The 15,531-nt window shown below is 35.6% G+C and overlaps 1 protein-coding gene across 2 annotated transcripts in view; it reads right to left on the reverse strand.

Moving 5' to 3' along the window:
- Window positions 1–218: 218 nt before the first annotated feature.
- TDRP (testis development related protein) overlaps window positions 219–15,531 on the reverse strand; it is a 39,934-nt gene continuing 24,621 nt past the window's right edge. For both annotated transcript variants that reach the window (XM_081341536.1, XM_081341535.1), the window contains 2 exons: window positions 5,282–5,385; window positions 219–4,710 (listed from right to left, as the gene is read on the reverse strand). In XM_081341536.1, the coding sequence (XP_081197662.1) occupies window positions 4,365–4,710; window positions 5,282–5,385 (450 nt within the window). In that variant the 3' untranslated portion in view covers window positions 219–4,364. The remainder of the gene's footprint in view (window positions 4,711–5,281; window positions 5,386–15,531) is intronic.

The raw sequence follows: 15,531 nt of genomic DNA on the forward strand, positions 1-15,531 counted from the left end.
CGCGGGCCAGATGCGTCATGCCAAAACCGCACCCACCTCATTGCCGGCAATGGAAAAAAAGTTGCGATACATTGCAACACGTCACATGACATTGCAAGCTTGACACCCCTGCTTTAGAAGTACAGTAAATAATAGCTATATTCTGCTTCTACAGTCTTTGGAACATACGATCAATTGAATTAAATAAAAAAAATTGTTAGTATGATTTTAATTAAGTTTTTATTCATCTGTGAAAATACTATTTTAAAGTGAAACTAATAAAATACAGAAAAGGAAACATGACCATTAAGTGACTGATTAAAGTCACATAAAGCATTTCATCTTCATTGACTTCAAGCCAAGAATTATGCATAGATGTAGTGAAAAGGCAACATGAACAACAAATGAATCATTACATTTGTGCAACTTTCAAGCCATATGTTTTTAAAATCAAATAGTTACAAAACAAAAAAAGATGTATTGTTTAAAGGAAGGCTGACATGTATCAAAGTACTGATACATGAAAAATGCAAATAAGTTGTCAAGCAAATATTCACAAGAAAATTATATTTTAAAAATCTACAAAAGCACATCAATAAATTATATTAAAATTTAATCATTGCCTTTAAGAATTAAGTAGTTCTGCTCTAGGAAAACATGGACATAAGCCAGCCAAAGTAAAGGACACTTATATCCCATGAATTTTTATGACATTAAACATACAGAAACCAATGTAACAGTGTGCAACTTTTGATAAGACTCTGTGCGTGTTTATAAAACAAGTTCCATAGCTTTAATCTCCTAGGACCTAGGCAATAACTTATATATCTCAAATTCTTACTTTAGGCCTGATCTTTGGACCTTTTTCCTACTTCCAGAGCACATGGGATCCAGCATTAAGACCAAATAGACCATATTGCACATTACTGAACACAAAAGGATCCAGCATAGCAACTGATAGCATTTTAGAATTCCTATGGCAAGCCATCACTCCATGTATAATTTGCAGTGAATGACTTGGGGCCTGTTGGTTTTGTGAAGGCTGTATTAAAGGATTGCCAATCACGATTGGGGCCAATGAACAGAAAAGATTTTGCAACAGTGGGGCCAAACCATCCAGTTCCGCTTCTCAGGTAGATGAGCTTCATCATCACAACTCGTTACTAATACTGTGAGAGCTTAAGCCAACACAACACATAGGATGCAGATGATGGAATTTGCTTTACTATAGGATTTAGCTTTGTAAATCTACCCATCATTGTCTATATAAATATAGGACAAACATGTGAATATAATACATGGAATTAAGCTAGAAATGAAAGAAATGACATCAAGGTGAAATACAGGCACTTGACAGGTATAATACGCAAGGCAGAACTTCTATCTGTAACAGTATAAAAAAGTTTCCATAAATGGTAAGAATGCATATTTGACTCTTAAAGTTTCACTCCTGGATTTGTTTCTATGTCAGATCTCAATGCCAACATACTTTTGCTTTTTTTGTATGGTTATCTTCCATAAACTGTAAACCAAAGAGGTCTTTGCATAAAGAAAATGGCTATATTCTGGAATTACTTTCAATTAATTTAAAGAAATTAGGGCACATATTAGATATAGTCAGGTAGTAAATCACTTTCAACAGAATACACATATTTGTAAAGTTTTCTCTGAACTTGAAAGGGGTCTTAATATACTTTTACTCACAGTGTTTAAATACTCTGTTTTAATTTGCCCAAACAAAGCTTATTGTAAATTATTAGTTCAGCTATAACGCTACTATAAAATCCCATTCCTCCATAGCAACTATGTTTAGGCTACAATTTTACAATCTGGTGTTTGAAACAAAAATGTTGCCTATCTTTCTTCAACATAGGGCAGATGCCATTAGCTTGAAATACATCTGTCAATAGGGGAAATAACCCAAAAAATGGTGTGTTAATAGCCTACTTTCAAGATTCAGGGTGGTTATGGCAGCCTAGTCCACCAATTTTTCCATCTTCATGCAAGTCACTTGATCACAAGATACCGCTTGGCATAAGGGCATCTCAAAGTGCAATAGAGCAGCAAGGAAAAATGCTCAAAGACATAAGACAGCACTGATATGGTGGAGGAAGGCTATAAAATCTTGGTGTATGATTGAGAGATATTGTATCTCTGGATTGTAGCCATAATTTTTATCTGTGATATTTTATTTTTTTTATATAATCTGAAGCTTTTACCTGTAGGGAGGGATTATACCTTGGAAATGTTCTGCATAGTTATAAAACAGTCCTGTTAAAAAACCTGATTCTTAAAAAGAAATTTTGAACATAGATTTTTAGTTTATATATTGCTAAACAGGTCATTCTATAATGACCAGTGGCATGCATGCTCAAAATCAGCTTCAAGTAAGGATTGGTAACTAAGAGGCAAGAAATATGCTACCATCCTCGATTAGATACTCATTTTGCAGAACCTGCAATCAAAAAATAATCAAGGTTTTTTAAGGATAAGGAAAACAAAAACAGTAAATTTCTCTAACCAAACATTTCTATAGCAAACTATTATAATTCAAGGCACTTTTAATATTTTCTTCAGTTTTGAAATCAGTAGTACTAGTAGTTAGCTGAGCAATGGCTCTTTGGTAGCTTCTCATTTAACTGTAACTATCTTCTCCAATTCAAAATTATTGGATTCCCTTCACAAGGACATATTTTGTGTAAAATAATTTTTAGCAAGTTTAATCTTTGAGGGAACTTCATACATGGAGCAGTCAGAAGATTGGAAAAGATGCTTATAATGAAGAATGCAAAAAAAGCATTTGTCTAGTATGTTTCCTTATTGATTTGAAGGAAGTTGTTCAAAGTCATTGCATTTCTTTCTTCTCTCTTGGGGACACATATGCATACAAAAGTACAGTGTCTTCTATCATGCTAAGTACATACATGGGACAATTTTCAATAAATGTATATATAAAAATATCCTGTTGAGGATAGAAGCCCCACATTAATGTTAAGAGAGTACATTTCTTCTGTTCTCTTTGCACTACGAAAGATTCTTCTTCTTCAGTAATAGTGTTAGCAGCAGCTAGCAAATAAACTGTGTAACAGCAAATTAAAGGAAGCATTTGTAGATAGCCAAGACAAAATGTTTGTCACCGTGAGGATGTAAAGAAAAGAGCATAACCAATTAAATCCTACATAGCAGCAAAGACAAAGAGGATCATGTGGACAAAGTATAAAAGGACAAAGATTGAAAAGTAATTAATCTATAAAAGGATTGTGCACAAATTGAGTGATAACATTTCTTATAGGCTAGACTTTATGAAAGGCTTGATTTCTTAGTTTTCTAAATAATACAACAGACTAAAAAATACCTCATAATATGCAATGTTATTATCAGCAATGATGGTAATACATTCAGTGACTCAGCTGAGTAGCAATAGCCACCTGAAAAGTTTCCATATTTGCTCTGATGAGGAGCTGTTGCTTCTATTTTTGCTACAAAGCGGAGTCAAACTATACCCAGCTACTTTTGTAAGGATAGAATTTGTGCTTAGGCTGACATCTGAGTTTTGTTTGCGGTATATGATTCGGGATGATTGCACTTCTGCTTTACCTGAATGATAGTTCAACACCACAATATGCAGAATCATTAATATGCAGAAACAGTTTTTCTTCTGTTGCAAACATGCGTTTGTGGCATGTTTGCAACAGAAGAAAAACATTGTTCTTGCGCTTCATATTTGATTTGGTCTTTTAGAAAAATGCAGAATTTTGATAGGTCAAAATGTCCATCTTAAGAACAAGAAAGCAATATAAAGCTGGAACAATGAGGTATCAGCTGCAAACCAGCATTTTCACAAAACAGGGAAAGCATTCAAAAAATTTACCTGAAGTTCAAGAAATCTAAAACTTACATTAACGCGTTCAATATTCAACCAGTGTATATAATCATTTCAGTTTTTAAAGAGCAACTCAAGATGACAGACAGTGTGAATGTGGAAATTGTAGGCACAAAGTTGGTGTTGAACTTTGTTCAGTGAGGTCTAAGAAACCAATGAGTCAACTATTAAAGAATTTGAATAATGCAGTTCTGTAAAAAGATGCAGTGTGTTGGTTTGGTTTAAGTACATACATAAATCATCTAACTTAAAACAATATTCAGAACATTCCACATCTTTTGCAGATACATGCAGAACAAAACTTTCACCTTTTCCTGTGGACTGGGTGGGTCCAACTATTCTAGTTGGTGCTAGCATTTGTGGAACAAGTTCATAGTATTCTAGATGTATTCTAGAAAGGCATACACTCACCCATCCCAGATTCAGACTGGCTATTCTTGCAGTAAAACATGGAATACACTGAAGCCAAAATGCTCCACTTTGTCATAACTCATCCTTTATATCATTCTAGTTCTTCCCAGTTATCAGTTAGGTTACCTTTGCTTTGTCGCCTAATGCTGACCAACCTTCCAGCTGACTTAATACTCCACCTTGAACTATTCCCTGAGCTTGCCAGGTTTGTGTACTTTGTTGAGCCTTTGGTTTCATCTTCCCAGCCTGACCAAGATGAAGAGTCACTTAGAGTATTTTCTGCATCGCTGAGGTGGTCACTGGCAGCAATCTGGGGAGGTTCCCATCCTTCAATCTCATCGGGCTTCCTGGAATGGATGTTCTGTTTTATCACCAAGCTGTCCCAAAATCCACCTTTCTTTTCTGATTTCAAATCTTCTTTAAGTTTCATATTTGTTCTGGATAATAATAAATAGTTTATTTGGAAACCATACGAAAAAAGGAAGATATTTAATTGTCTGGGAGTATATGCACATTGTTTTATCACTGGTTGAAAGATGATGCATAGGAGGTTTTTTCCAATATCCGCCTCTTATTGTTCAAATTTCACTCACTGACTATATTTAGCTCATTTAAGCATTTATTTTTATATCTCTAGCTTTTAAAAAATAGCTAAAGGCAAAAAGGGGCGAATGTAAGATTAACCAGAATAGTAAACATTTAATTAATTTGCGAGTCCTTCGATTTCTATGAATTGGCAGCTCTAGCTGTATTGGGAATAATGGGAATAATGTCAGTTTTTCCCAAGTCATCTATAACAACCACAGCTCCTATTCAACGTAAATCTTTAAAGAGAATGTTTTGTTATGAAAAACAGTACAGATTTTAACTGGATGTTGTCTAATTTTCTGGAATCTTTGTTACTTTTTCCGATGTATTGCCTTGATTCTAGCTTTAATAATTTGAGTAAACTTATTACAAGACAGCTTCTTACATTTAGTATCATTTTGCACTCCATTATATACATACCCTTTAGATTTTGGAGATCTACATCCTGTTAATAATTGTTGTTCATCATCTTTATTAAATATGGAGGTTACTTCTTTCCAACCCCGAAAACCTGCACCTTGAACCTAATAATGAATATAATAAAAATATATTTTTCTATGAAAATATTTCCTAAAATCTATGAAATATGGCAACACTGCAGAAAAGGCTAAACATTTAAAAGTATATTTTCTTTCATAAGTTTAATATAATTTGAAATTTCTATTGTATTCTAGTTGCAACTTGTTTTAAAGCAAATGTAATATAACTAAAGGACAATAATAGTAATAAACCCTTAAATTTCCTAATAGATTTCTGTGCTAATTTTTTTTGGCTTTACAAAAATATTAGATTCAGATTCATCTCAATGCTTTTGTTGTCTAAAGTGGAGACTGGCAGTCTGCTGTTTGCAAAGATATTACCCGTACACAATATTCACTGACCTCCAAATATATTTTTACAAATTAAAATATTTTTTTAAAAAAACTTTACAGTGCCAAAATGTCATGACATTTTTACCACTTTTTTAAAAAAATACTTTATTAGTGTTCCTAATCTGCTTTAATATTTAGAGGGTCCGGAAAACAATAACAATGCTTTAGTTGTTAATCTAAATATTACATAGCATCTTTGTAAACTTTTTAACCTATACTGCTCAAGAATTAGATATAAATGTTAAATTCATGCTTTAGAGAAAAACACCTGCTTAGATCTATAAATAAAACAAATAAGTATTACAAATAACCATCTTGGAGTGATTTTAAACCTGATTTTATTTATTTTTTAAATTTATAATTTATTCACCCAGATTAGAATCAGAAACTTCTCACCCCCATGTTGTGGCAGATTTCAGGATCTTTTAAAACTGTTGCTGTCATATTGTGGTGAATTGCCCAGTATCCGGTGAAATTCAGCAGTATAAAAATATAAAGAAATAAATGATCCTTGTTCTTGTCTTAAATATGAAATCAGTTCCTCATATCACATCAGAACCATACAATTTTATATAAAAGAGTCCAGCTATGCCTCACTGTGCCTTCCTGAAATATAGCAGAAAATCCATTTTTATTTCTTAAAGTTTTAAAAATCTGCTGATTATAATGGGTTTTGCACAAATTTTGTAAATGTTGGCGCACTGTGACTTTATAAAGAGAACTACAAGGTTGCTGGCTTTCTACACAAAATCTAAATGGTGTATTATTTGGCTGGGGAGAAATTTTTAACTGAATGCGATAAAAAGAATCTCAGGTAAAACATTAGCATGGCATTTAAAAAACTAAAAGAACTTCGAACCATGCCATTCCATTTTCCCTTGCTTTTCCTGTTTCTCTGGTCTCCTTCAGGGGGAAAGAAAGTTAAATCACTAAATCATACTGAGTCCTCACTTTATATATAATATATAGAGAGCCTTGGTGGAGCAGTGGGCTAATGCCTCCTTGCAATTATTGCAGGTTCGCATCCCACCAGGCTCAAGGTTGACTCAACCTTCCATCCTTCCAAAGTAGGTAAAATGAGGACCCAGATTGTTGGGGGCAATAAGATGACTTTGTAATAATGCCGCTGGGGGGGGGGGGAGAAGCCCTAATAAGCAGGCATATACATAGAATGAAGGCTATTGCTAAGCACATTTAATTTGTGCTTAGATTGTAAGCCGCCCTGAGTCTTCGGAGAAGGGCGGAATATAAATGGGATTAAAATAAATAATAATAATAATAATAATAATAATAATAATAATAATAATAATAATAATAATAATAATACTGCATATATTAAATATATGTGTACCACTGTTTTAGTGATGTTTCTGATGAACAAATACATGTAGGAAAGTAATTTCGCAGCAGAATTAAATCAGTCTCTGTCTGGTAGTAACTTTTGTTTTAGGAAATGTTCAAAAATTCTATTGCAGGATGTACTATATATCAAAGGAAAGTTTTAAATTGGGCCTCTTCCTGGAATGTTAAAACAGTTTCCCTTAGTTTGTTATGCATTTTGGGGGGAGAATAATACATTTTATGACTTCAATGAAATTCCTGTTATTTAAGCAATCACTTTTCATAATACTCTTTAAAATGTACCATGAGACAAAATATAGCATAATTGTATGCCAAAATATTTCCAGTTTGTTATAGTAAGTTAATGGTTTTATCAAGGAAGTAATAGATTTTTGGTCAGAAAAATATCTGGCATGAAAATATGTAATTTTACATAATCTTTCTTTTTTCTTTAAAAAAATAGCCTTGGCTTACTTTTTGAGAATATTTAAATATTTAAAATTACATAATAAATTATTTAATACTCTTTATTATTACTGCAGATCCTAGCTAAAATAGTGACTTTATATTCATTCTTTTATATATAGGTATGACACTGTATTAATGGTTGACCTTCCATAAATAATAAACTGATTATATATTGTAATTTAAACTGCACATAATTGAACTCTTGTATTTCTATCACTCCTATTTATCTATATGCTGTTCTGAATAAAGTCACAATTTTAAGGGGGAAAAACTGCTAACAAGTAATCATCACTTGTTAATTAGCACCACTGATTTTCAAATATGAAAATGTTTAAATGAAAATATTATCTTTCAAGGATAATAAAGGAAAATTCATTCTTTTATGACATTAATACAGTCTCAGAAGTAAAAAAAAGTAAAGGTGTATATTTGTGAATGAAATAAACGCAAGGGTCAGTTTATTATACTAAAAAGAATAAAATAAAGTAGTAAGAACAGGATAGTAATAAATTATATGCAGAGGAATTTTAATTCAAAGTTCAAAAACTAATGTTTATTATTTTTATCATTGTAAAACATAATGGCTCAGCGGTTAAAGATGCTGAACTTGTCAGTTGGAAAGCTGACAGCACAGGTTCGAGACCCGAGCACCGCATGATGGGTGTGTGTGTGTGAGCTCTTGTTCCTGCTACACCTAGCAGTTAGAAAGCATGCAAATGCAATTAAATAGGTAGCACTCCAGTGGGAAGCTAAGAGCATTCTGTGCGCCTTTGGCATATAGTCATACTGGCCACATAACTATGAAAGTTGTCTTTGGAAAATGTTGGTTCCCTCAGCCAAGAAACAGAGATGAGCACCATGCCCTAAAGCCGACATGACTGGACAGGGAAATCTTTACCAAATATATCTACAGCATGATTACTAAACAATGGATAATTGTCTCAATGTATATACTGGAAACATGAAGAAAACTGCATGATTTGATAAGGAAAAAAAGCCTTTCAAAGGGAAGTGTTCAAAAGCATTTCCTAGATTTAAAAAACCCTGCTCATTGTATTAATGACAACTTAAGAACAGCAAAAAGGACACAAACTCCATAGTTGAAAGGAAAATTATGTAGGTAGTCCTCAACTCACAACTCATTCATTTAGTGACTGAAGTTACAAAAGTGCTGAAAAAAGTGACTTACAAGTGCTCTTTGCACTGATGACCCTCACAGCATCCTCCTGATCACAAGATCAACATTTGGACACTTTGCATTTATGATCATTGCAGTGTCCCAGGGTCATGTGACTGCTATTTGCAAACTTCCAAGCTAGCTTCCAACTAATGTCAATGGAGGAAGCAAACATCTGATTCATTAATGATCACAGTGATTCTGTTAATGAGCCCAGCAAAAAATGATGTATGATTTGGGCATGACTCACTTAACAACTGCTTCATTTAGCAATGGAGAGTCCAGGTACAAGAGTGGTCATAAGTTGAGAACTACCTGTACTAGTTGTATATTATTGCTAATGATAATAGATTTATTGTACACAGGATAGTATGATTTTAATTTCTTGGTTTAATTCTGTAAGATTGCCAAGGATACCTTTGGAAAAAGAAAAATTGAAAGATAAAGCTTTTATTAAAATCTAAATGTAACTTTTTATCTTAACCTGTATGACATGCTTAGCGACTTGTTTTAAAATTATAAAACCTAGTATCTGCATAGATTCAAACATTTTTAAAAAGCTTTTTAAGTTCACTGATGTTATATTACATGGCATATTGTAATTCAATATATAGCCATAGTATGTTATCATTATCTTCATCCATCAGTAGATCAGTCTCTATATTCAAAGATATATAGTAGATGGAAAATGAAATCAATAAATTCATGATTCTTAACCAGTTGAATCCTATTATGAAATATTCACATACTAAATATCAAACCATTTACAATATCATTAATCATGTTATTATTATGCTTTGTCGCACAGTCAGCCAGATATCCAGACAGGATTTCTATCTATGTATCAAGTCCTTCCCAAGGGTCTGGGATAGGCAGATATTGACGTTTGATAGGTTTTAGAAGTATTGGTGCAGGATGAAATCTGTTCTGAGTACAGGTGACTTTTGCAATTGACTGATGGTGAATTTGTCAGTGCCCGATGGTATTCAAGTGGTGCTTCAGTTGTTTTGGGATTGCACCCAAGGCACCTATTTCTACTTGCTTTCTTTTGCCAGTTGTTCTATTTCTATTTGCAGGTCTTTGTGTTTTGCTCTCTTTTCCAGCATTTCTCGTCTATTCTGCTGTCTCCAGGTACTGCCACATCCACTATCCAGACCTTTTCGTCTTTCTTACCGACAATTCTTAAGTACCTATCGGTTTGAATTCTAGCGTCCCAGAGCACTTTGGCTTCTTCATTTTCTATTACTTTCTCCATCTTACAGTCCCACCAGTTCGTGCTTGCAGGGAATTGTATTTTTTGCAGATCTTCCAGTGCACCATTGTTGCTATTATTTTATTTATTTATTAAACAAATTTATATGATCACCCAACTCACATCCGGTGACTTCAGGTGGCTTACATTAAAATCCATAATGTATGCATAGGCATCTCTCTCCCTCTCTCTCTCTCTCATCATCATCAGTGGTACAGAGAGTGGAGTTTGCTTATGTACAGTGTTGGTGGAGGTGTGGTTTCTCCTTGGTTCCTTGATTAGGTTTCCCCCCCCTTCATTGTTTATATGGGTGTTGGTTGCTGGAGTGGGTATGTTCTTATCTTTTGGTTTCCTCCTTAGCTTTTTTATTACCTTTTTGAATGATGTGCAAATGTGATTTATCTCTGTAGCTACTGATGGCTGATTTGTCTGAATGCCAAGTTTCCAGCAATTCCCTAAATCTTTTTGGATTTAGCTTGATCTGGGATGCTCAATTTCCCAGCTGAAACTATGTTCAAGTCTGTCCATGTGCTGTGAGATTAAAGAGTTTTCATCATGCCTTCTGGCTGCTTTTTTTCATGGATGTGCTCCAATAGTCTACTGCTGTTGTCCCACAAATGGCTGTTCTAGTCCTTACACTGTATGTTATTTATTTATTTATTTTATTTTAATTCCATTTATATCCCGCCCTTCTCCGAAGACTCAGGGCGGCTTACAAGCTTAGCAGTAGCCTTCATTCTATGTATATGCCTGCTTATTATGGCTTTCACACACACCCCAAGCGGCATTATTACAAAGTCAGTTTATTGCCCCCAACAATCTGGGTCCTCATTTTACCTACCTCGGTATATGTTATAGATGAGGCTTGTTATTATTTCTTGGACTATGGGATCTTTTTGTTTAAATAAGATACTTTTGAGAGCTTTGGTTGGTTTGTGTGCTACAGTGATGCCATGTGATTGTAATAATCTATAGACTATCTCTGAAGTATGGCAGTGTTATCCTTCTTGGTTGGGCTGTAGTGGCATGAGAGATCAGGCACTTTTGAGTGGGTATTCATTTTGTCAGCAGATGCTATATAAGTGGCCTATTTCCTTTTTCTGGTGTCCTGGGTTGCTGCAATATATTTGTACTCATCTGAATAATAATCTTACACAGCTTCTCTTGTGGGAGTTGGGATGTTATTTTGGTAATGAAGCATTTGGTTAGTATGGGTTGCTTTTCAAGAGATTTGCATTTCTAATCAAGGAACTATCAAGGGGGATCTATGATAACTCACTCAAGCCAACTTATGGAGAACTCGCCATGATCAACTCACCGTGGGACAACTTACCATGGCCAACTTGCCACAGGACAACAGTTACACTAATATTGAAAAAATGGTGGAATAGAATCATTAAAAAAAGGATGCCAAAGGAGGGGAAAAATGAAATATGAATGACAAAAATTAAAAGTTTTAATTATTTTAAATAATTAAATTGAATTGTTAAATTGCCCTGTGGTGAGTTGTCCCATGGCGAGTTAGCTATGGTGAATTGTTCTGTGGTGAGTTGGTTTGAGGCAAGTTGGCCATGGTGAGTTGGCTGTAGTGAGCTGGCTGGGATGAGTTGGCCATGGCGAGATGTCCCATTCTGCTGTCAAGGAGAAAACCAAACCCCAATACTGGCAAGGCAAGCTACTTTATATAAACAAGAAGCAAACCCAATACTCACTATCACTGATGATGTTACCCAGCTGGGTAATGAAACATCTGCAAGGAAACAACCAAGTCCAGAGTGTACTAAAGACTCCACAGTCAATAATGCGTCCACCCAACTGCCAAAGATGTTACATATTTAGAGAAGATGATTTTGGTCTGGGCAAAATTTAAAATTAATTCCTGCTTATTGCGGTATGGAGTGGTTGCAAAGCTCTCTTAAGGCTGACTGGAGCCACAGGTAAAATTGCTGCATCAACATTATGGGAAAATATACTGATACATCTATGGACCTGTTTAGAAGAATGAAAGTGTGCTTCTTTAGAGGAAGCCCCAAGAATTTATGTATTAAATGAAACTGTGGTCAATACACATTTGTCTAACTCATTTCCTTATAGATATTAATTTAGTGACATGTCCTTGATTGCTACACTTGATTTTCAGTCTTGCATCGTCATAAATTTTAAGTATCAAAAGCAGCAGACATTTCTCTACTGAAGTGTTTTTAAAGTTTACAGTACAGTTAGGCCTCCACTTGGAACCACAATTGGGCACATAATCTGAGTTGCTGAATGAAGCAGTCATTAAGCAAGACACCATATGATTCCTTTGCTTAAAGACCACAATCCTTGCTCTCCCGATAGCAGTCTTTAAGGGACGGTGCAGGTTATTAAGTGGAGCACTGGGGAGAGGACCCAGGCCTCCCCTGCACGGGATGGCAGGAAGAAGGCCTAGGTCTCTCACCATGCTTTGGAGACCTTGGCTCTCTCCCTGCCCCACTGGAGGGAACAATCACTAGAACTATGGCTTTTGCTAGCATTTTCATCAGATTTGAGGTGTCCGTTCCTCCAGCGTGCCGTGGGATGGACTTCAAATCTGGCAAAAATGATAGGGAACGCTACTGTGCTGGAATGGTCAGAATGCTGGCCTTTGCTAGTGTTTTCCCTTTCCTCCAGAGCAAATACCTCTGGAGGGGAAAATGCTAGCAAACATCCACATTTACTTCCCCACCCTCCGAATGCTAGCCTTCACTAGATTCACTCCCAAAAAACAGTAGGGTTCTATACATCAGGGGTCCCCAACCCTCGGGCCGCAGCCTATTACTGGGCTAGGAGTTATTTGGAACCGGGCAGAGAAGCAATGGGCAAACATGTGCACACACATCCCTAATTGTGCAAGCAACGGGCGCACTTGCCCACTGCTCATGCAAATGGAGCAGCACGCATGTGTACGCTTGCCGGTAGCTCACACAGAAACAATCCCTTTCCCCCAACCGCCGGTCACAAAGCTGGAAAGGTTGGGGAACTCTGCCATATATGGACTGGCACAATCAGACGTTGCCAGGATTCTCTTATAGCTTTCCTTTTTTGTCATGGCTTAACTGTTTATTATGCTTTGGGATTTCTGTAAGTCAGATGTTGAGCAAAAACCAGGGTTTCCTTTATACAGATAGAAATATGCTTTAATACTGACTCAGAGACCTCCTAGCACCTTGGCATTCATGATCAAACCAGGTATGGTGCATATTTGTATCTTTTCTGGCAATGAAGAATTGTGAAGTTGTTAATATTTGTTGAAATAACTTAATTATAGCTATCTAGCATAACATCATCTGCTGGCTCTGATGCAAGCAATTTGACAATTATAACTTCTTGCAAGGAATCATTCAGTGCATGTGGGACAGAAGTCATCCGTTACAGTTGCATTACAACAAGGTGATAATTCCAAGCTTTCAAAAGTCTTCAAAGAATAAAGTGCCCAGGAAGTGATTGCTTTTAAGGCAATTGCTACAATAAACTTTGAAAAATGGGGGATTAAGTTCTGCAATAGCCCAGAAAAATTATTTACACAATAAAATTAAGAAGGCCTTTCTATTATTACTTGGACAGATTTCCTTATTGTATTACTGAAATAGGACTCTATTTTCTTTAATACTGTGAGTCATGATCTATTTGCTAGTTTTAGGTTTTTAACCATCAAAATATTAATATATAGAAAGTTTGAAAAGCAAGTTTAAGGACTAGTTCTTACACACAGAAATGTAAAGCTGATTTTGAGTTTTGGTGACTTCATTCATGCAATTTTCATTGCAGTGTTTGTTATAGAATAATTTTACTACTGCCTTCTTCCAGATTTTTTTTTACGCTCCCAATCTATTCAACTGCTCTGGAATTAGCAAGTGGTCCCCCATTAGAATAGGAATAGAATAGAATGGAATAAGAATGGAATAGGAATAGAATATTTTATTTGGCCAAGTGTGATTATACATACAAAGAATTTGTCTCTGGTGCAGCAGCTCTCAGTGTACATGCAAAGCAACAGTCGTCATCGTCATCATCATCATCACACCACCATAAGAGGGGGTAGTAAAGAAGATCCGACCCTGCTAAGATAAACTACATGCTGCCCTATGCTAAACTGATTAAATGCCTAAATTTGCCCATAAGAAATCTACATCCTGCAGAAAAATTGGTTATGTAATATTAAAATTTAGATCCTGCAAACACAGATATTAGAGTTGAAAGTGTCAGAATCTCCTATTATAAAGAACGTAAACTTGTCAAGGTAAGTATAATTTACTAGCTGACAGGCAGAAGTGATGTTTGGAGAATAGGTCAGCAGAGTATTTTGGGGATAGTATCCCTTTAAGTGTCTGAGGGGAATGGCAGTTGGAATCTTTAGCTCACTTGAACCGTTTGTACATAACTGACTGCCTTGTATGCTGTATGTTCCCTGAATGTTGTTGTTTCATATTGTATATTAAACCACAGTTCTTTTGATAAACCACTGTCAGATGTTTGTGATCCTGTGTCGTCAGAAGAAGAAAAAAGAAAAATGCTGCGATAATTTATATTTTAAACAACAGGTTATGGGCCCAGTTTGAAGAAAAGCCCAAAATGAAGAAAAGACCAGAGTGAAGTAAAGCCAAGAGAAAATAAGTGAGAACCTGACCAGAGTCAGAGGAGGAGGAGCTGGGCATTGTGGTTTTGAGTGTGGTTTGTGGCTATACAAGTTAGAAGTCAAAAAATGGCCTCGTCGGTGTTATGGGAGGAGGCTTTGTGGTATCCCAGCTGAATGAAACTATCTCTCTTGGAGTTTAAAAATGGAGATGTATCTACAAAGAGAGGAGCTGTGGATAATAGTTACGCTCAGCTAGTGGCTACTAGACAGTAGGGCAAGACTGCATGCTGCAGCAAACCCACATGCATTTATTGGTTTAAGACCAACCAACCAGGATTTTGTCAGACTGGCTAATGGACAACGGTCAGCAGTTAAAGGGGAAGGAAATGTCTATGTACCCGAACTAGGGGTAACATTGAAAAAGGTGTTATATGTGCCAGACATACACAATAATTTACTAAGTGTTGCATGTCTAGATAGCAAGGGATATGAAATAATGCTTGCTAGAGGGCAATATACTATCAAGAAAGATGGGAGGATTTGTGCACAGGGTATTGGACACAATGGTTTATACATATTAGGAGAACAGAAGGATGTTTGTGCACGTACTCTGAAAAACACACCCACATATGATAATTGTGTGCATCTAATGCATAGGAGATTAGGTCATGCCAACTTTAGAGTGTTACAGAAAATGCCAGAAATAGCAGAAGGACTGAAAGTGAAGAACTGTGATGCATACCTAGATTGTGCCGCGTGGAAGGAGTCAAAATCTAGGGTTTATCCTGCAAGCAAGAAAAGCTTAAAAAAGACAAAGTTTTACAATTAGTACCCGCTGACTTAATAGGTCCTATAGCACCATCTATTGGAGGAGCAAGGTATGCATTGGTAATTGTAGATGATTATACCAGATATGGATTTTGTTATTTACTCAAACACAAAACAGAGGTATTACAACAATTT

The sequence above is a fragment of the Vipera berus genome (genome assembly GCF_964194415.1).
Source record: "Vipera berus genome assembly, chromosome: 1".
In the NCBI taxonomy this organism is placed as follows: domain Eukaryota; kingdom Metazoa; phylum Chordata; class Lepidosauria; order Squamata; family Viperidae; genus Vipera; species Vipera berus.